Source organism: Rhinolophus hipposideros (assembly GCF_964194185.1).
Source record: "Rhinolophus hipposideros genome assembly, chromosome: 2".
Taxonomy (NCBI): Eukaryota; Metazoa; Chordata; class Mammalia; order Chiroptera; family Rhinolophidae; genus Rhinolophus; species Rhinolophus hipposideros.
In genome coordinates this window covers 77,518,391-77,542,549 of record NC_138048.1, presented here as the reverse complement: position 1 = coordinate 77,542,549, position 24,159 = coordinate 77,518,391, and the positions used below count along the sequence as shown (strand labels likewise).

Genomic DNA, 24,159 nt, shown 5'->3' with positions numbered 1-24,159 from the left:
AATATCTAAAATATGTTTCAAATATTCAGCATTATTATAATGAATTATAATGTGATTAATATGATTACATATGTTTACATTTAGATACACATTCCTTTTAAAAATAAAATTAATATGAAGTTATAAATAATGTATGACCTGGAAGTAATATATGTCCTAGAAACTGAAAGTTATCCATTTTCCTGTTCCCTGGAGATAATCACAGTAAGCTATTTTCCACATATAGAATAAAAATAAATCAATATTAAAATAAACTCTAAAGCATAATGGGTATTTGAATTTCAAACTCTCCTTATTTAATACTCCCGAAAATTTTCTTCTTCTTTTATTTTGTATTTATAAGAAAATCAGTATTTACACAAAAATCCAGAAGAAATGTGTTATAGAGAATGTATTATTTTTCTAGATACTTGCAAGAACATAAAACAGGAGGGAAAAAAATAAAGTTAGCAACATAAGGAAACATAAATATTACAAAGAATTTGGTACATATTTAAATTTTTATATTAACTATTTGGAATAGTGTTTACTAAAGAATAATGATTCCCAAATAACAATAAGTATATCTTTGTACCAGAATTTTTTTTTACAAAATGACTGAGCTTATTATTCTTTGGAACAAAAATACTGTCAAACAACAAAACTTCTAAAAAAAAATACAAACATATTTTTCTTCATTTGTCACCATCCTTTTTTTTGAAGATTAAGATTTTTTTAAAGATTTTTTTTAAGATTCTTCAATTTAATGGAGTTCCAATTCCAACTGATTAAAGAGAATAATAAATGCTTTCATATTTTTTTATCTTTATTAAATTTACTGGGGTGACATTGGTCAGTAAAATTATATAAGTTTCAAGGGTAATGTTCCTGACAATTCCTGAAAACCTCCTGACCACATCTTCTAAAGGATAACATAGGAAGATTAAATTACATAAAAGTATCTTTTAATATACTATAGTGTGTAGAGCATTTCACAAAAATAAATATAACTTTTGCTTAAATTTATTCAGTATGGCATAAAAATACCTATATCTAGAAGTATGCAACAATTTCCTTTCATCGATACCTGGCAGAGGTAGTGTTAACTCTATCAGATTCTAGGACCAATAAACCCTATTTCAACAATACTAATAAAATAGGTACATAACACATTTCCAATTACTCATTTTGCAAACACTCATCCTGCTTTTCAAGAGGAGTCTTGGTTTGATTCTCAACTTGATTACAAAAATAAGTTTGATATTTAATAATAAAATTAATCATATCCAAAGTGTAAATGGAATTTTAGACAATCCTTAATGGCAGTCCTATGATGTGCTGTTAATTGTTTTGCTTAAAAACTTTCAAATAGACCAAGTTATTTAAGACAACTGAGACCATTTTTAGTGTGATGATACTCTAGCACAGTGAAAGCTGTGAAAATAACCATCGTACTTTTCCCCTCTTAGTCTAAAATCAAAATATTGTTCATATCAAATAATTCAAACACTTACATAACTCGTCCCGTGCTTCTCCGTCGAATCCGGATACCAAAAGGATTTTCCTTGATTTCAACATCATAAAGTCTACTTTCATAAGAACTTGTTGGTGTAGTTGGGATGTTTAATGGTACTGGAACTTCATATCTCTTATTATGGGGATCATAAATCTATTACAGAGAAAGGATGAAAACATTTTGCTCTTATTGCTGACATATGTAAATATCATTAAATAATTTGGATAATGGTTTAAATAAGAATATTTCGAATTTTTGTTTATGTAATTCTTAATTCTGTTTCTATGGCCTATATACCTCTATTGAATTCCACATACATACATACTTTGGTAATGGGATCAAAGTATGTATTGCATTTTATCTTTTTAAAATATTTTGTAATTCATTTTTCCATATGATGTTTCAATATTTTGTCATCTGTATGACCCTACGAAGAATACTAATGTTAATTTATGTTTATTCATGTCTTTATTTCCTCAGAACATTTCTTAACAGTGTTAGTATTAGATCAGAGTGCACTAACATTTGTACGGCCCTTGATAGCTACTTGCAAACTGTTTTCCAGAGTTAATGTATCAATTAATATTCTCACTAAAATATGTACTCTAATACTGTTTTATGTTACACTAAAAGCATTTTCTTTACAAATTGTTATCTGTTTACTTGATGATGAGGATGAACCTTTTTCTACATAATTATTCAACAATCCGATTCCCCATTCTTTGAATTTGTTTTTTGTTATTTTGATTTTTAATGAGCACATTTTAATACTTTTATTTCCATTTTTAATTTATTCTTCGGTTAACTGTCTGCTTATAGGATTTTAATATTTTTCTTGTTTGTATCACTTGAAATTGCTTGCCATTTATGATACAGGTGTCAGATATTTATACACTTTTTGTTTACCTTTTAATTATTTATAGTGTTCATTCATTTGAAACATGTTTAATTTTTATGTAGAAAATATGTGGTTTGAAAGACATTTACTAGCCAGATACAAGATAAATATGCAGCTATTTTTCACTTGTGATTTACTTTATATATACACACACACGCACACAAACACACATATTTTTTTATGCCATTCTTTTTAAAGAAACTGTCAGGTAATTCTAACTACAGGACTACTGTTTCAATTTTGTAAATTTTATCACCATCTCTTTTTTTTTTGAAGTTTTAACTATTGCCATTCTCATATGTTTATTTTTAAAGATGAACTTCTAGGTTATTTTATGAAGTCTCAAAAAATATTCCACTGAGATTTCTATGGAAATTATTCAAAAGCATAAACTGGTCTAACATGAGTTAACTTTTTAAAATTTAAGTCTTATTTAGGATTTTTTAGTACTTATTTAATGTCTATCAACACTTTTTAATAGTTAATTTTTCTTATAGACAGTCAACTTACTCCTATGATATTTTATATTTTATTGGTTGTTTGATTGGTTATTTCTTATTCACTTTTGCTAATGAAATTTGCTATCATTTCAGCTTCTAAATGGTGAATGATAGTATACAGTAAAACATTTTTTACAGATATTATTTTATATCTAGTCATTCTGCTGATCTTATTATTTGTAATAGTTTTTTTTTTTTTTTTTTTTAATGGATTCCCTTGGAGCTCTTGAATAAAACAAAACATCGGTTAGTGTTACTGTAAAAGACATTGTTTTTTCTTTTGTATGTGTTAATGCTTTGGCCAGAAAATTTAGATCACTATTTTAAAAATATGGAAATAGTAAGCATCCTGTTTTGTTTTCTGTTTGTTTATTTTAAGGGGGCAACCAACATAGTCCATTCTATATTTTTTACCTAGTTAGCAACAATTTAAATATCTTTTTAAAAATTACTACATGTTCACAAGTTAGCAAAAATGAGAAGCTTTATTTATTGTGCACCTGACTATGTAGGACATGATCGTGTAAAAGAAAAAAAGCTTTATTTTTATAGAATCAAAGTGTCATCAACCCAATTAATCCTTAAATTACATTAAAAATCCAATCACCTTTTCAAAATCTCTCATCTTGAGAGATAAGTCATGTATATTATATTTCATATTAAACATACCTTAAACTGTAGCATGTCATTTTTATGATATTTCACCTCCACACGAAGAGTTGAGATAGGTGTAGAAGGTCGTTTTATTCGGAGGTTTGCAGTATTCAGCTGGAGGTCAGCTGTTACACCAATTGGTGAATACTGAGTTGACTGGACTAAATAAGAGTTGTCATTCCTAGGAAAGTAACACTCAGGTGCTTTGGATCCAGGAATCTAAAAATGTAATACATGTTTAAAGCAAGAAATTGTAAGCATTGTAATATTTGATTCTAAAAAAAATAAGGTAAACATATTTAGTTACAGGTTGTATTGTGTGATTACAAATTTTATTGTTTAATACAATGAAATTTCAATAACAGCATAAACTATCTATTATGCAACCCAAAATACCATACTCTTAAATGTTATATAGAATATTTATATTTTGACTCTAAAGATAGAGCAGAAGGATAAAATGTCATAGCATTTCAATGAAAAAAATAGAATAATTATGTAGGGTTCACAGCAATTAAGCATATTACTCATAAATTTTGACCTCGTGCATGTTCCTACTCTTCATAATGACTACTGCCTTTTGTGTGTTAAATAGCTCTACGAAAACCCCACAAGGGCATGTAGTTAAAGTTCTTTTCTTTTACTTATAATAAAACTATATAATTTCTTATTTCATGCCTGTTCCTTACATTGGTCAATAACATCCTGACCAGTACTTGAAATAGGAAGTGTGGCCAAAGATCACAACTATTTGGTTTATATAGCGGTAGAAGATAGGATCTATGAAAAAGAATGATAAACTGTGGCAGTGAGGGCTACTTGCCCTACCATAGGCCATTCTCCATTTTTATTCTTTAAATTACACTGTTGAGAGAAGCAATGTGCCCATCTACATTTCCCAGCTTTTGAGGAAGTTGTCTATGACACCAAAAACTGCCTTAAAGGAAAATGTTATAAGCTGATTAATGAGGATACCCATTGTCCTTCCACCTTCTGGGACTGAAATGCATATATAATGGTAGAAACCATAAAACATCCTTGAGGATGAAAACAAATGATAGATATAAGACACTGATGACACTGAGTGTCCAGTATAATATCCCTGAGATTTTTATTTGTTAAAAAACAAAACAAAACAAAAAACATATTTTGATTAACTAAATCAGATTTTAGATTTCTGATGCTGCCAGCTTCAAGCAATTCTTGACTGATAGGAATACTACAGCACTACAACAGTTTGTTTTCCCACATTAGAATATAAGCTCTATCAGGGAAGAGGGTTTTTGTTGATTTATTCACCTAGAACAGTGCCTAGAAAATAAGAGGTCTCAATAAGTATTTGTTCAATGAATCAATGAATAAATAGCATAGTCTAAAGAAACATAGGGAAGCTTATCTATACCTTAAATTTTCATATTTAATGGACTTCTTATGTCTAACATCATATGTTAAAGCTTCACTTGGGATTTATAGATGATGTCATACAGAATTGTACACCTGAAATCTATGTAACTTTACTAACAATTGTCACCCCGATAAACTTTAATTTAAAAAAAAAAAGCTTCACTTACTCGACCTAAGAATCTGTAAGGTGTTAAAATTAAGAATAGTTCTGGGAAAAGTAAAAGTTTAACATTTTCTTAGCAGAAGTTATTTCTGCTTTAGCACTCATCCTTTAGATTTGATTTGATAATGGAAGTGAGTATGCACTAAATGAAATGGGGGGTGGATATGATTTGAAGGAAGAGCTGAGTTTTAAAGAGAAGATATTGGAGACATGGAAAAAATACTTTGCTATTTGTCTTCTATTGATTTCAGAATCGTTTTTGCCTCCTCACTTCCTTTCTTCAATTTTTCCATAAACTTTCATAATGGTGAAGATTATGCTGCATTATCAACATTGGAGAGAAATGGGGACAGTTTCTCTGGTGGCAATTTCACTGGAGAAAAATGGTGGTAGTGTCTCTGGGAGCAATTACATATTTCCTTATATAAATGTAAGCATTCCTGGGAAGTTGCTAGTAGATGTGTCTTAACTCTTTCCAGTCATATCACACATGCATTTAATTTCCTGGTTATTCAAAATAAATGCTTCTGCTGAGAAAACCCAGTGATGGAAGCAAAAGCTGAGAATTTGAAACATAAGCATAGCAAGACGGAACTCTTCTTATATCCCTTCCTATAATAACTTCTGCCATCTATAGCCTTCATCATTCTGTTGAAAGGATGACCCAAATAATTGGTTAGAAGTTATCACCTCTTAGTAAAACAGATATAGCCCATCAATCAGTTTTAGAACTTTCAGTAACTTGAGATGATGCTTTGAAAGACTGTTCCCTACCAGCAATATCTTGTTTAATTAGGCTAGTTAGCTATAACCAACATTTAATACAGTGCAATAAATATAGTACTATTTTATTAAATAAATTTACACTATCCAAAGTGCCTGAAAAGCAACTTACAGTTTCATTTAGTCTGGCATTTAGTAAGCTATGTTTTTGTAGCATTAATTAAGATACAAATTTTTATATCAGAAGTCCTAATTTCAAATTCTAAATGCTTATCTAGATAAATTTGGAATATATACTGTAGAATAAAAATTATAATATGTAGAGTTTAATTGAAATGCTTATGTGAAAGGCATATCATGAATCACAATTAAAATTCTTATTACCTTGTCCCATTTACAGCCACGTTCTTCACAGTTTTCCTTAGTTACAGAGTCTGTATCTGGGTAACAATTAAACCTTTCGTTTTCTGAGAAATTTTGTTTCCATTGAATGGTAAAGTTTTTTCCCAGGTTAAACTTGAGACTGTAAATTAGGAGACTCTTTGAAGACAAAGAAAGCATTAAAGAATATTTCTGACCATTGTACAATTAAAAAATATTAAATATCTATGAAATATGGCAACCATACCAATTCTTCAAATCAAGTTCATAAACAGTTTTAATATAATACTTAAAGAACATAATAGAAAGGAGAAAATACGTCATGACACTGAAATGAACAGAACCTCAAGACAGAAAAACGATGAGAATTGTAAACCACAGATGAAAAGCATTTTCTTTAAATCTAGACATGAGTTCAATTCACAGTTCTGTCATTTAATGTTCATGAGTCTGGGAAAATTGCTTATCCTCAATTTTCTACTCCTGTAAATGGGGACCCCTACTAAAAGGAGTTGCATAAAAAATGAATGATATGTGAAATTTAAAACACCTAGTATAATACCTGGGGTATACTAGGTATTAAGTAAATGTAAGGTCCCTCAAGGAAAAAACAGGGAAGAAAAAGTTGACCAACTTGATTGGTATGGAGGCTCCCAGAGTCAGAGGAGTGGAATATGTATTTCTTTAATTTTGTCCCTAAGTTTATCCACTGCTTAAAATATTTGAGAAACAAGTGAGAGGGGTGATAGATAATACATTACTAGCTAAAAAAAAAAATGGGAGAATAGCTTTATATATATGCATGTACACATGGATATATATAGGTCTGACAATTAAGCTTGTGAACTTGTTGCAATGATGTTGCTAATCTTTTTTAATATCAGAGGGATTATTCATTATGAATTTGTACCAACTGGACAGTTAACCAAGTTTACTATTTGGAAGTGCTGAAAAGGCTGTGTGAAAAAGTTAGATGACCTAAACTTTTCACCAACAATTCATGGCTCTTGCATCACGACAATGTACCAGCTCACAGGGCATTGTCTGTGAGGGAGTTTTTATACAGTAAACAAATAACTGTATTGGAACACCCTCCCTACTCACCTGATCTGGCCCCCAATGACTTCTTTCTTTACCCAAAGATAAAGGAAATATTGAAACGAAGACATTTTGATAACATTCAGGACATCGAGGGTAATATGGCAACAGCTCTGATGGCCATTCCAGAAAATTGCTTTGAAGCGTGGACTAGGAGCTGGTATTAGTGCATAGCTTCCCAAGGGGAGTACTTTGAAGGTGACTGTAGTGATATTCAGCAATGAGGTATGTAGCACTTTTTCTAGGATGAATTCCTGAACTTAATTATCAGACCTCGCACATGTGTGTGTGTGTTTGTGTGTACAAATATATGTGTGTGTATATATAGAGAAACATATTATATGTATATATATGTATGTGTGTGTGTATATACATATGTATATATGTATATATACATATATATTCTGTATATATTCTATATATTCTCTCTATATATATACACATATATATTCTAGTGCACAATTATTTCTATTATTGGGATATTACAAACGTTTGTTTGGTTATTGTTTATATATATGGAAATAACATGAGTAAAATTTATCCCAGAGTTACATTTGCATTGCTTAGTTTTTGATATCAACTTATTTTCATAACTCAGCACTCAGAAATGAAAATCATAAAGATTAGTCTAAGCACAGCAGAATTAAGAAGGTATATGGATTAGTGCCTGTACAAATACTTACATTAGCATAAAAACAAACACTGATATAAATTGAGATGGCAAAACCAAATAATTTTTTTTTGTATTATGTCCTCTTTATAGTCTTTGTTAAAATCATGCAGTTCTCAATAAACCTGTATTATTTAATTTATATTAATTTCTATAGCCCTAGGAATATATTAATTATAGTACATTTACTAAATAAAAAATAATTAACCAATATATATTTTTTATAAAAATTAATAACAGAAAAATTCTGGGTCATAGGAGTTAGACAAAAAAATACTTCAAAAAAGATTATATACCCAAACTAACTTTGAATTTATTTATGGTTTTACTAATAATTTAGTATTATATAAAGTGTAGAAAAGTAAATGCGAATAAAAATCACATCAATGTTTTAAATTATTACAGTTTAACATTTTAAATACAATAATTTATTACCAAAAGAAACATTATGATTTAAATGTCACATTTTGTGGATGAGGAAACTTAGATAATGAGAAATTAATTTAGTATGTTTAAATGCACAGACTGCGGGGTTGGAATTTGAGCCCAACTCTCTGACTCCTTTCTCCTTTCTAGTACACTTGTTAAAAAAGACAAAAATTACAAGATAAAACATGCCTTGTATTAGAAGGTGAGGGTATAAACAAAATTTTGAAGAAAAAAGTACAAGATATATTGAGGACAATGAGAGTTCATAAAAGGATAAGGAAGAATAATTTAAGGATTAAGTAATTCTTGGATTTAATCATGGATTAAATCAATATATTTAATAGTCTTAAATGAGAAGCTAAAACATTTAGAATCTTTGTTGTATACTAAAGATGAGTAAATTAAAAGTTCGAGGTAGGAGAATAGTATAAAAAAATATAAGACATATATGTCATCTCAAGGATACCATTCAGCAGAGAGGAAGAAGTAACAAGGAGTCTCCCTAATGTTGACCTCTAAATATAAATTTGAATGACATAAAATGGAATATTATTAGCAAAAGGGAAAGAAAATGAAAAAAAAAAAACAAACAGATATATCATGAAGAAAAAAAGTCACAAAACCCAAAGCCTGGTTATGTCAGGTTAAATGTGACAGTATATGACAGCTAAATGTTTTTAAAGATTGTATTTACCTGGCTGGAAGCAGTATAAGTGAAATTGTCATGAGCTTGCATTGGTTGATTATCTACCATCACTGTAACTTCAGTAACAGTATCTGTAATCCCAAGGATTTTCACAGTCTCAAATGCTAAAGTGACTCCTTCCTGGTATGATGAATGTGTACATATGATATCTAACTTGTTCTGAGAAAAAAAAAAGTGTATCATGTTATATATTAAGTAGAAGGTCTTTGTATACAAACCTGAAATAATAATGCAAGTATGAAATAAGAAAAGAAGCAATCATCAATCATACCATTCCCACCAGCTCTCAACATCCAAGTAGCATATATAAAAACACTTATTAGTAACTCTTCTCAATTTTTTTGTATACATGTCATAAGATTTATTATCAACAGTTACCTAATTTACTAAAGATGCAACTCATATACAGCCTTCTCATTCTAGCCCTAATGTTGATGAAGAATAACTTAGCTTTGGCAAAAAGAGAATATATGAAGAAATCCAACATCTACAAAAAACATCGCTATTAATTATTCAAAATTTAACCTTGAGTATAGATTTTTTTATTCTCACCCCAAATCTATGACAATCATTGCTGACTGATGCATTCAAACATTTTCAAATAAATTGAGATTATTTTCCTAGGGCATCTTGCTAAAACCAGACATATCACTTTAAGAAGTTTGAAAAATTATCTGCATTAATTTTATCATCACTAACTGATCTATACATTTAAATATAAAAATTTAAGGAAACAGTTTTATTTATAATTTAATAATTTATTTATTTGCATTGAAATCTGAAAGTAACATCTTTCCCAAAAAAATAATCCACAATAAAGGCATAACTCAGACATTAAAAAGGTATATATTTAACTATGCATCCAAAAAGAATGCTTACATTAGAAACTGAAAATGTATATAAAATGTAGTTGCCATTTTGTATGGTATCTGAAATAGAAAAAAAACAAAAAACATAAAGTTGTCAGATTAAAATATAACATTAAGTTCTCTACTCTATTTTCAGTTGTACAACACGAGAAATTTGAAAAAACATATGTTATTTATTAATAAAGCAAATTTAAAAGATTCTTCTTTTAAATTAAGGTTTTTAATTACCTCTAAACAAAATTATCTTGGTTTTATATTTTCCCAGGGAGTGAAAGTAATGAATGCATATTTGCCTAGTTTAATTTTCCAAAGACTGCTAAAATATTTCTGGAAATTCAGAGAAAACAAAACTTGTAAAATATATATAATTGTAAATTTATTATTTGAACAACATTTTATCTCTTTCTAGTAAACCATGTAACATTTTTGGGAAGACATGGCACACTAATTTTATTTTGCATCTTTTAATTTTTTTCATTATTTGAAAAAAGAGTGAATCTGAAGACGTGTTAAAGATTGAAATAAACTTTAATGAAAAAATGAAATAAGTAACGATTTTCTGCACCGTGCACGTAACAAGTTTTTTATCAACGTGTTTCTTTAACAAGTTTTAAGATTATGACCAAAATAATTTGGAAGAAACAATGAAAATATAAAGGGAATCTTAGGATTTACATAAAATACTTTTAATAACATGAACTTAATTAAAATTTTAATCCTAGGAAATAAAATTAGAATCAGAACCCAATTGGAGGTCATTTTATTTGCACGTTTACTTACAAATTATTTAGAAAATTTTGATTTAACTTTTCAAATCGTATAACTATATAGGTGCCACATATTAGACAACTGATTAAATCATGTCTCCATAGTTTTAACCATCTTCTTATATAGAACTAAATTATCAGTATCGATTTTTACAAGTAGAAAAAGAAATACATTTGGGAATATTTATATTATTTGAGAAATAAGAATAACGATATAATCAAGTCCCATACGCTATTAATAGTATTGTCTCTACAACATCCTTTAATGATGATGACACATAAGGTAATTCTGCTGGTGCTCACTTTTTACAGAATTTTTATGTAGTAAATGCTCGGAAACTTTTCTTACGAGAGAGTTCATTCTAGTGTGCTTAGGCTCCAAGGTATTTTACAAAGACCAAGAAGTGCTGGAGTAGATGACAAATAAAGAGCAGCAGGGAATAACTGTGTGTGTGTGTGTGTGTGTGTGTGTGTGTGTGTGTGTGTGTGTGTGTGTGTTTATGCGTGTGCATGGGCATGCTCGTGCACAAATGTGCAAATCATGGTCAGTGCTCTAGAACTTAGTAAAGACTGCGGCTCCTAATTGAGTGAAATGGAGACTCATTAGATGGTTTTGAGCAGAAATGTGACGATTTGAATCATCTTTTGAAAGAATGACTCTATCTGCTGGATTACAAGTAGAATGTAAAAGGGATTGACAAGAACTATAGACCTATATAGATCCGTTAGATAGCTACTGTAGTAATTAAAATGAAAGATAGTGAGGATAGTTATGGAGCTAATGAGAAAACCCAGATCAACGCAGAATCAAGAAAAAAACCCTAAGTTGTGAGAGAGAAGTCAACTCAACATTTTTGACATCTTGTACAAGTAAAGATAAAATTACAATCAACTGACAGGGGAAGACTCTAGGTGGAGCAGATAATTTAGTAATTTATTTTCACAGATAAAACTTAAAGAAAAAGAATATTTTCCATAGACTCTACATTTTCAAATTATAAGAGTATATACCAATAAAAAGACTTCTTCTTGATCTTATTTAGAGATATTTAGATGTTTCATATACATTTATAGGCATATAGGATATTCTTGAATAAATATGAGAAGTAGTGAATTAAAATAGAAGCTAAACTATAATTTTTATATGTACATAGATTAAAAAACATACCTCAGAGCCCTCTATTAAAAGAAATAGGATATTAATACTTCACAAATTTATGAGGGTAAGAGTAATTGACTAAATCTAAACAGATAAATTTACTATGGCATAATTAGATATTAGCAAAAAGCGTCTTTTTTTAATTCCCTTGGTTTACTGAATTTTCAAGTTTGGGCTCATGAAATAAGATTAAAGACAATTGCAATAAATTTTAAAACATTTATATAACATTTATCTTCCAGATTGTCAAATTTATCAAATAATTTTTCATTATTAACTACAGTTTTAATGTTGGTTTAATTTTTAGCATAATAAAATTGTATTTTTAACCACTACAATAATTTAAGAAGGTTGAAAATATAATTTGTACATCTGAGAATTTATTAACTATTTTAATTAAAAATAATTTCAGAATTTATCTACACTCATCAAAGACTTTTACAATGGACCAATAGATAAAACTACATATGGTAATTAAATATATAATTTAAATAAAATATTAAATTTCATAAAAGAACCTCAATTCATAAAACAGATAAAAAATAGGAAATCAAAATTAATATTTAGGACATGTTTTAAATGCATGCAACTTTATAGCAGTAAAGGCAAAATATCCCAACATCAGAATGAACATTTGAAAGTTTATCCCTTTAAGACTTACCTTTAGTTTCTCCATCATCCCAGAAGAAGTCTCCTTTTGCTGTGTTATCTTCAGCTAATGCAACTATAAGTCCTAGAGGGTTCTTTCGACTGTTAAGTAAGTTTGTGTACATATATGATTAAAAATAAATTTGCAATAGTGAAATATCCTATAAATAAGTCCATTTCAACTTAACAGATTTGTAGTTCTTCATTCACATGAGAACATGTTATTAAGATAATAAAATCTATGTCTATACTTATTAATAATTTTTCAATGAGAAAAATAATTTATATACTTAGAAAATAAATAAAACAAATAGCTATAATAAATAAAATAAATATAATAAATATAATACAGTATTTCTTGTGGGCTACACCAGCAATTTTGAACAGTATAATATATGAATTCAAACAAAAAAAATAAATGTATCTTATGAATGCTCAATTCAATGTGTATTTGCCACATATCAATTAATCCTAAATTACAACGTGTCAAGGGTACAACTTATATATAAAATAATGAAAAGTATAATATAAAAAATTTAAGTGCTTAATGAATCACTAATAATCTTAGAAATGAAGCAAATTCATATGAAATGAGATGTAATCACTACAAAAATTTTTCTTAGTTATATATTACTTTAGGTTTTTAAACCTTAATAGTAGCCCTGAGGCTTTACAGTTCAGGCAACTGATATATGCAGAATATATTCCTTCCAGTTTGCATTCACCAAAGGGTATGTTTCTCTTGTTTAATACTGTTCTAGAGTATAACCAATTTTTCTGAGAAAATAGTCATGAAAGAGTTACGGTATTAACATAATCAATTCTATAATGCCTAAATAATTAAATTACTAACACACATCCACTCACTCATTAACTTGTTCCTTCAACAAATATTCAGAGAAAATAGGGAGGCTATTTTGGGACACTATTACTCTTTTTTCCTTTTTTTTTTTTTTTAATTTGAGAAAATGTTTATTGCTGTGTGTTTTTTTTTTTTTTCCTAAAGGAATGCTGTCATTCATTGCTTAAGTATTTCTTTGAGGTAGGATTCAGTTTATTTCAAAGCAGATAACTCTGTCTTAAGACTTAATGTGCTGGAATTCATTCTAAAAATCTTTACTTTCTTAAGTTTATTATAGAGCTAGAGAATTATAGTATATAAGTTATTAGTATCTTACTTTTTTTATTAGTTTCAGGTGCACAAGACAAAGCAATACTTAGACATTCATCATTTATATCCCTCACACTGTGGACGCCCCTCCCCCCACCCCCCCATCCACTATTCCTCCGACATCGCACCGAGCCATCACATTATATATATATATATATATATATATATATATATATATATATATATATATATATATATATATATATATATATTCATATTATATATATTCATATTATATATATCATATTATATATATAATTATAGTTGGCATTCATTATTGTTCAGCTTCAGGTGTACAGTACATTGATCAAGCATCTACATCTTCCCTGAGGTGGTCTCCCAAATGGGACACGTGTCCATCAGACACCCTACAAAATCTTTACATTATTGATTACGTTCCCCAAATTATTATTGGCCTGGGCACTTAAGCATTGAAAAGTCAACCCGCTGCCTTCATAGAGTTTATAGTCTAGGGGAGTAAACACACTACATACAAGAAAAAGTAAATACTGTAATTCCATATATTCTTAATGTTATGAAGGAAATATAGCAGAGCAAGGAATAGTGTCTGACTATCTGCTCAGGTATATGGGGAAATATGTGTGCTCAATATGATGACTTCTGTGCCCCGTACCCAGAATAAACTCTGCAAGATGGAGCATCAGTATTTTCAAATTTCTTCGTTTTTTCTAAGTATTTCTGGAATTCATTTTTACTGAACAGTTTAGTTTCTATCTTTTGTTTGTCTAAACAGAAATATCCACCTCATTTGTCAACCTAAAAGTAAAACATTTTAGAAGAAAGTAAAACCTTGTGACGTTTAGGTACTAAAAATCTAAATATTTAACAATTGACACTTTTATCAATTATATGTTACTTTAATATTTCATAGTTTTATTAAGAATCAGTCTTTGACTTTATAGATATTCTATGGAGAATGTCCGTACATTTTTAGCACAGGAAATACAATTCTAACATAATTATGTTTATTTTTAAAATAACTTTGTATTAATATACATCATTTGATTCTTCTTCATATGACCTTGATGGTTACATTTAAGAATTTCCTCCACATGTTAAATATCTTCTGGTGAATAAACATTAATCTTTGATTAATAAAAATATGAAATATTAAAACTTGAATTATATTTCAGATTTTAGTTAATGATTTTCCATTTTACCTTGCAGTTGTAGTCACAGCAGGTTGTTGAATGGGGATAATATAACCTCCTCTGAGATGTAATCCTATTTTGTCTTCTGGAAGATACATATTGACACGTTGTTTTTTCCATGGCCTTTTTTCACCCTGGTATTTGGAAGTTAAAAATATTTTTTATTGTTAGTGAAGACTTTAAACCCCATTGTACAAAGATTAAAATTTATACATAGAAATTATTTTATTATGAGTAATTCATGTTATCTAAATAATTCATGTCATCTAAATCAATATTAATATGTTGTTTTCTAACTTTTAAAGGAAATTCATCTTTGTTTTCACTTTACTGAACAAAGAAGGGAGAAAATAAGTTCATTTTCTCCAAAAACAAAAACATAAACAAACAAACAAAAAAAAAAAAAGGAAAAAGCTATTTCCTTTCTACAATAACTAATATTCTTAATTAGCTCTATTTTTTATTCTTTGTTTTGTTTTAAAGTTAACCATGTCTTTAGAAAGGATTTTAAAAAATCAGTTTCTATAAAAAATAAAGGGTCTATTAGCAAATACAAGTGACAAACACAGTAATGTCTTTTAAAATCAACACTTCTCAAAAGGTCTTGGTCAATTAAAAAAATAGGTTGTGTATATGAATGCTGTTATGTAGCCTTGTCAAGGTTGAAATAAAAATCTTTCCCAAATGTTTGTACTGTATAAATACAAATGTTTAAAATTAGCTCAAGCTCAATTCATCTGAGGAAAAGTATTAAAATACCACCACTCCTTCCTAAAATTACTCTAGAACTTTTATTTTCACATTTTGAAAATGAGTAACATATCTGTTTATGTAAAGAATACAACATGATATTAATCATACTTGTATGCATATACAAGTATACAAAACATATACTTGCTCATGAGCAGCAAAATGTACAAATTGTTACACATTCAAATTTGGAATTTTTCTTCTTTTTATAATAACAGAAATACTGTAAGTAGATATGGTATTTGTTTGGAGTTAAGTTTCCATGTAAAGATGTTTGGGACTATAATACTGGTGAGTCTACTAATATATTAAGGATACTTACAGTTTCAAAATCATACCATGTAGCATCAGGAATGTATGCACTCACTGTAGTTGCTCCCTATGATAAAGCAAGATAATTTATGCACATATCATATATAATTTATATATGTTCATATACAAATACTTATTTTTACCTAAAAACTGAACAAAAAATAATTACATCAAATACTAAGCCGGGTTTTCATAGTCAAGGGTAAAAATTTCTTTTGTATTGTTAAACTCCAATATTTCCTATAAATAGTAACTGAAAGACTATTATATGAGTTTTAGATAACATCATAATATAAAATATGAGGAAAACAAAGATGAAATTAATTTAGGTGGCAACTAAAATAATGCATTGATGCATTTGTATTATTATAATCTACATGGTAATTGTGAAAGTGAACACGTTTCTGTATATTTGCATGGACATAAGGACTGTTTAATAATAGGTAAAACCAAACATCGCACTCTCCTATAGTTCCAATATTTTCAAATGACCAACTACTTTTTAAGTTCCCCTTTACATGCAATGTAGTAAAATGTCAATGTCTATGTCTACTTAAATGAAAGTTTATTGTTATTACTATAAGATTTGAATTCAACTCCATGAATAAAGTTTTATTTTTCAGAATAATACATTTATACAAGTTTCTTTTTCTTAGTTACACATTATATATTTGAAAAGCATAAATCTACTTGATTTATTTGTAAGTTTTCAAATGTTCTTCTAGATTTTATCATTCAATTCAACATTGATCAGGTTGAAACAGTCTATGGAGTAACATCTATTATGAAGATGTTTTATAATTTAGTGTGGATTTGGATATACAAACTTCCCGTTAAGTGATAAATTCATTAAATTTCAAAACCTACCTGTTTCAAGACAGGAGTAATAAGTAATGAGGGGCCCCATAAGAACTGAGTGTCCTCAATCCAGCTATTCTCATCCTGATAAAACCTAAGAATGACAATGTTCATAGTATAAAGATTTAAAAAAATAAGTTTATCTAAATTCTTTGTTTATCTTTTCAGGTTTTTCTCCCTGGATATGATTATTAGCTTTAATTTTACTTGTTTGATATGTCATTTTGAATCTGTATGTTTTATATCTTTATGGTTCCTCTCACACTGGAGAAGGAAGAAAGGATAAAGAAAAGGAGAAAAGGCAGAAAGGAGGGGGTAGTTAAATAGTTCACCCAAGACTCAAAAAAAATCTATTATATAGGATAAGTTTACTTTTTATCTGTCATAAACAACTATTCTGTTTAATTAATTTTTTCATGTATGAAGGGTTCATAAAGATATATGAATACGTTTCATATTCTACTTTCTTCCCTTTAAACCCTTTTGGTTATAAACTCCCATTTTGACTTAATTTTGAAAGGGTCATTAGACATTTCTTGAGGAAAGGTTCTGCTTTGGTCAAGATATACAAAAACAAGCACAATTCATTGTGCTGTCCATATACTATCCTCTTGGTCTATATTTAGATGATTTTTACAATATATACACAATATGCTTTCAATAACTCTATATTTAATCTTGCTTACTGATATTATTCCCCTAACATATTGTTTACACCTTTTACCTTATGAGTTCTATTCAAGTCTCACATTGTAGTTTAATCTCGTCAAAATGACTAAATTAATTATATTTGCTATGTCATTCTACAGTTCATCAAATCATTTATATGAATGTAAAAACAAGGAGCAGAAATCTACATAACATCTTGATTTATCTCCATTATTTTTTTAATATATGTGCAAGCATAATCTGAAAGATATTAAAATTATTGAACATAGTACTCACTCATGAAGAAATGGCCTTGCTACTGTTTCTCCAAACATGTGAGCTTTATAAAACAGAGTATAGAGGAAAGGTAATAAAGTATAGCGAATATTCAAATAGTGCTTTGATGAATTAACCAAAAGAGAATTCTGTCCGAAAAATGCTGGATCTTGATGCTATGGGACAAAAAGATAAATTGAAATGAGAAAGCTAAAATATGAGTGAAAAATGAAATAGAAACATTTAACCTATTTTTGAAAATCAGATTATATACAATTTAGCTTGTTATAAAGAGTTGAAATTACTCCTATTTCATCATCAAAGCGGATGACTATTTCAAGTTTTTATGCTTTTTTATTTGGATATGTGTTTTAATTAAACTTTATTATAAAGTGGATATTAATTATTTAAATAAATGCACTTAGAGAAGATAACATTTGAACAAAGAATTTTTTCACTAATATTATTTGTAGTAGATTGAACTATTGGCTCAAATCCCCATGGTTCCTTGTCCCACACCTTTGCTAAGTAGCAGCCCCTACCATAACTCCAGGTGTAGGATACTTCTGTACTGCTTAACTTTGTACTCAGCTGAGTGACATACTCTGGCCATTGAAGTCTTCGTACATGTGAAGCATTCAAGGAAAGGCTTAAAATGTTCTTGCCTGAGGACTTGCTGCCTTGTGCCTTCCCATTACCTTTAGAAGAATAAGTTCAGGTAGTCTGCTAGTCAAGCGACACAAGGAACACAGCTGCCTGGACAGCCTGCAGATTGGCAACTTGAAGGACAGACTCCCCGCTGAACCTAAGCTAGGTCAGCTGACTCTCAGCCAACAGACAGTGATGTGAGCAAAACCTGCTTAGATCTTCTGCTTTGCAGAACAGAAATAACTGAGAGTACCAACTACCATCTCCCTGGATTCACCATCATGTTTACCCTGAAGCCGTATTTCCCTGTGGCTGCTCCTAGCTAATCAATTAGCTAGGAACAGCTAATTAATAATAGTGGGCATATTATTCAGGCCCATTTCTGGGAGACACATGACTTCCCACTGGGCTGACTGAAATTTCCTCAGAATCGGGAATTCTATGAGGTAATATGTGACTGCCTATCAAACCTCCTTCCTTGCCTTCATCTCCTCAGGTTCAGACCTGAATTATGATCCGGAGGTTCACTTCACTTTCTCCTGCTGGCCTTCCCCCTTTATCCTTCATAAGTATTTCACCAATAAATCTCTAACATGTCTTCTTTGGCATCTACTTTTGAAGTACACAAATAAACACAAAGCACAATGTAATTCATATCAGGATCTCCCATAAATACAAACTTCGTGAAAACACAACTGAGGTAGATTAGAAATTGACTAATCTCCATTTACTTCCGTTCTATATTGTCTCCTTTCAGGTTGAGTTCTGAGTAGTTGTCTCTCTTCCCAAACACAATTAAAGCTCTATATGTAACCAATATGTGAACAGTGAAGGATCTCTTAACTAACATGTGCTTAATTGTCTTGATGGTTTTACCTAATTTCCCCATTCTCTCTGAAAAATAACTCATGGGAGCCCACAGCATGAATTCTACGGGCTGGTAGAACAAATCAGTATGTCCCTATACTTCTGCTCCCATCAGTTAAGATGCATGTTTTAAAAGTGGTAGTTTTATTTTTTTCCCAACGTGTCATTCAGTTTTGCTTATTATAGAAAGATTCTGGATTTAAACTGCTTTGCAAGTGGGTCGAATATTTTTTTGTTTCTTTAATGAAAAAATTAAATTAAATTAAATTAAAAACCTGGAAATTCTCAAGAGTGTAGTACATATTTTATGAAATAAAAATTACCTGGAACATTGTTAGAATCCAGACTCAAAAGTCTTTGGCTTTAATTTAAAATATTGTGATTTTAACACATTTACATATGCTTTAGGTTTAAATAAAAGATTTTATGACTGCATTAGGTTTCATGATTTCCTCATTTGACCATTTTTATATACAAAATATTTATAGGCACACCTTCAGAAAAGGACTTCTAACTCTTCATCAATTATGCTACAAAATTTCAGACCATATCTTCTATAGATATAAATTTAAGTACATTGCTAAAAATAGAATATTTTATTTCACAAGAAGGAAAACAACAGTCAGATACCTCATATCCTTCAGCATTATGGTTTCTGGAAAACGGATAGAATGCCCCAAGTTGCATCCATCTTCGGCAAAGCTCTTCTGTGGTTTCAGCCACAAATCCACAGATATCTGCTCCTACCTAAATAACAAATATTTATATTATTTATAGTATAAAGATTGTGAAATTTGCCCAGAGAATTACATTTTTTGCCTCAATGAATTTTGTATTACTTACCTTCTTTTGTTTTACTGCCTTTATAAACTCTTGTATAACCTTGTTTCTATATTTTCCATTTTTGTTACATACTTGCCTCTAATTGCATTATTTTACTCTCTTTTCTTCAGAATTGTCTCTTTACACCCTTTCTTAGCCTTTTGTATTTATTATCTCTTAAGATCTAATCATTAATTCAATGTATAAAGTGAAATTATAATATTAAAATGTGTTGCTTCTTACTCCCAAACTCACTTCCCATGATTTGTTTTTTTCCATTTATAGCATGTTACTATAGGAGCAAAGTATACCCATATAAAATTGCATACCTCTTTCTTCATGAACCCTCCAGAAAAACTATTATCCTTTATTTAGTATTTACTGTTTGCAAACATTTCTTTGTTTTTCTAAATAGCAAATATGTATCTATAAACAATATATAATTTTTTCACATTTATTAATTTATACAAATGGCATGTTGTATGCATCACAGTTTTTCGTTTTTTTCAAATAATTATTCTTGTGAGATTTAATTATGTTAATATGGCTCTACTAATTCTCTATTGTATAGGATCCCATGACTATAAAAAAAATGATTCTATGAAATTTACATACAGTTTTTTTAATATCTAAAAAACGTACTTGATATCATGATAAATATGTATATATATATACATATATATATGATTATTTCCTGGTTTATTGGAAATGTACATTGTTTAATCAAAACTGGTTGTAAACATTTGTAGGCACAGTGGGCACATGAAATTTCCCATCACTCCTTTTTCTGGCCAATTCCTGATATTTTCAAACTTTTAATTTTTATCACTATATATATATATATATATACATATGTATATATACATATATATGAAATATATCTTACCAAAGTTTCTACTTGCATTTCTCTGATTACTGGGGAAGTTAAGAACTTTTTCATATTTTTATTAAGTCTAAATGGATCTCTCTTTCTATAGAACTACCTGTTTATATCTGGTGTTACTTTTTCTATTAGTTTTACTTTTTACAGATTCATAATAGGCATTTTAAATTAAATATTAATCATTTATTGGCTATACAAATTGAAAATGTCATTTCCCAGTTAGTGGGTAACTTTCTAACTTAAAAAAAAAACACATTTTTCTTTTTTGGGGGGGTGAGTCACACCACTATATTCTTGCTGGGGGGAAAAAAAAAAACTCTTTTGATGAACAGAAGTTTTCAATTTGTTGTAGTCAAATTTGTATGTTTCTTAATTACTTGTGCCTTCTGTGTTCTGTTTAAGAAATTATACCCCTAACCTCATGTCATAAAGTTACCCACTTATATTTTCTTCTAAAACATTTGAAGACTATTTTTCACATATAGGTGTTTGATCAATCTGGGATTGATTTTTGTGTATGGTGTGAGACATGAATCAATTTTGTTTTATTTTTCCAACATATAATCAATTGCCCATATGAATAGTTGGTACTTTCCTCACTGATCTACAGTGATAGTGTTATTATTTAATAATTTTTTATTAATGCATGGGCTTGTGTCTTTATTTTTCCACATTAATCTATTTGAATAGCTACAGTCAGGTATTATTGTGTTAGATTATGGTTTATCTCGTAGGGCAAATCGCCATGCTCTTCTCTACTTCTTCAAATTGGTTGTCTTTCACATGAAGTTTAGAATAATATCATATGTTACCCAAATTCCCTGTATAGTTTAAATTAGAATGTCACTGAATTGGAATAATAGTTTGGGAAGAATGTATATTTCAAATATATTGAGCCTTCTCCACGTACATGGTATATCATTATTTAGTTATTTAGAATTTTCTCAAAAATGTCCAAACATTCAGTTTTAACATTTACCCCTGGTTATTATTTAATCGGTTGCTGTAATAAATAACATCTTAATCTTAAAATACATTATAACATTGGTTATTTTTTCTTCCCTTTTGTACAAATCTTGCCATAAATTTGTCTACGTCATGCAAATTTTTAGTGTCGCCTTTGCACTTCTAATTTTTTTTCTCTAGAGACTTTCCTTTTATTTTATTAATTTCTTCTCTTACTTTTATTATCTACTTCTTTTGTTAGGCTTATTCTGTTTTTCTTTTTCTATGGTCTTAATTCATGCACTTCATTCATTAATATTCAGCCTTTCTTTGTTTTTAACCTAAGTATTTAAGGCTGTAAGTTTAACTCTAAATATCAACTTAGCTGATATCCCACAGATTTGATGTGAAATACAATTATTAGCATTCAGTTTTAAGGGTAATCCCCTATTTCCATTCAGTTTATTTTTTGACTCATTAAATTTTGATAATGTTTTTAATTTCCAAATTCAAGACTCTGAATTTGTGTGTGTGTTAGCTTTTTTCTTTTCTTTTCTTTTTCTTTCTTTTTCTTTTCTTTTGTTGGTTTTCATTTTGTTCAGTAAAATACAAGAAAAAGTAAACTACTGTAATTTCCTAATATTTTACATTTCCTAAACTACTAATTTAAACTACTGTAATTTCCTAATATTTTACATTTCATAAATCTTTTTACATTTTCCTAATATTACTTTTTCCTAATATTTTACATTTCCTAAATCTTTTACATTTATTTTGTTATGTAGTAGTCCTTTTTAGTGTTGAATATTAACACTGAACTATTTTTTTTTGTTTGCTTTATATAGACTTACCAAATATCTTATGTTTAGAATTGCCTAGTATAAATATTCTCCATTTTTAAAATTTGAAAATGTTTCTGTCATTTCCTTTTTTAAATAGAGAAAAAAAGCTTTATTTTTTAACCTAATCTAACAATTTCATATATTAAATAGTTGTAGCCCTTTGGCATTGACTTTTATTACCAATATATTTGGATTTTTTCCTACCATCTTATCTTGTGCCTTATATTTATTACACAAGCTTCTTCTATGCCTTATTTATATTGATATTTATTTCATGAATTATTTTGATTTGATTGAATTTTGTTTATTCCATTTTCTCACTATAAATGCTTGAATGTTATAGACATTGCCCATATTCCTATTTTTCTCATAAATTACTTCAGAATAAAGATTAAATTTTCTGTAACATATTTTAAATAATTTTATTGAAAATCATTAAGATAATATTACAAAATTAAATGTAGTTCGCAGATTTCACAAATAGCATTGGGTGAAACTGCTTACCAAAGGCATTCCGAACAAACCGAACTCCAGCATTCCTGTAATAGACCATTCCATTTGCTCCCATGAAGCAGTATTGTCTCCTAACCAATGGGCAGCATGCCTCCCAGATCCAGCAAAAGTTGATCGGGTGAGAATAAAGCTTCTCTTATTCGGGAAAACTTTTTGTATAGCTCTAAAGATAAAATAAAATCAATAAATAAGATTTATTTTAAAATAACACTGATACTTAGAAATTAAAAAATCTTAATTTTAAATGCATATATTGCCAAGCCATAATATTGGCAGCTATTTTATCAGTCGTTTATACCAACTTTGTCTTTAGCTATCACTATTTACTTATTTAAATATATTCTTAGCAAACACAAAGGAAATCTTTTAGAAGTGATTCATACTTTGAATTAATTCTTTACCAAATTAAATAAACAGGTGTGTTTTGTATCAACTCAACATTGTTTTTAAAATACACGGTTTAAACTCATAGAAATGTTTTGAAATATAAAATGTAGTAATCTGAACTTTACCCAATACACATTTTTGTGGCACAATGATGCTAATTATATATTAATATCTGCATTTTCAAATATCAAGCAATGTTGAGATAAAACTTACATATTTGAGAAATACTTTCATTTTGCTTTTTTCTAGAAGTTCACCATCCACAATTACTAGGATTTTCATCTCACCTCTATTGATATCTGAGTATTATTGACCTTTTTTTTTCCATAAATGAGAAATAATCAGGAAAAGTTACAAAAGTTTAATTTAGTGTACAAAATTATTCAGACTACCTTAGTAAAAATACAATATTATTCTCAGGTGCTTTTTCTGTATTATTACCTTTATGATATTGAACTATAGTGTTGCTTTTTCTTTCTAGAATGAGCATGTATTTACTTA

General features: G+C 28.9%; 1 protein-coding gene across 1 annotated transcript in view; it reads right to left on the bottom strand.

Annotated features, from left to right (window-relative positions):
- The window catches only part of SI (sucrase-isomaltase), a gene marked incomplete at both ends in the record, with an annotated part of 83,579 nt that overhangs the window by 38,408 nt on the left and 21,012 nt on the right, over nt 1–24,159 (bottom strand). Inside the window, 12 exons of the mRNA XM_081077091.1 lie at nt 1,494–1,648; nt 3,563–3,766; nt 6,222–6,377; nt 9,110–9,280; nt 10,001–10,050; nt 12,578–12,666; nt 14,917–15,041; nt 15,980–16,036; nt 16,837–16,921; nt 17,773–17,927; nt 19,897–20,013; nt 23,263–23,434. Of these exons, the coding sequence (XP_080933217.1) occupies nt 1,494–1,648; nt 3,563–3,766; nt 6,222–6,377; nt 9,110–9,280; nt 10,001–10,050; nt 12,578–12,666; nt 14,917–15,041; nt 15,980–16,036; nt 16,837–16,921; nt 17,773–17,927; nt 19,897–20,013; nt 23,263–23,434 (1,536 nt within the window). The remainder of the gene's footprint in view (nt 1–1,493; nt 1,649–3,562; nt 3,767–6,221; nt 6,378–9,109; nt 9,281–10,000; nt 10,051–12,577; nt 12,667–14,916; nt 15,042–15,979; nt 16,037–16,836; nt 16,922–17,772; nt 17,928–19,896; nt 20,014–23,262; nt 23,435–24,159) is intronic.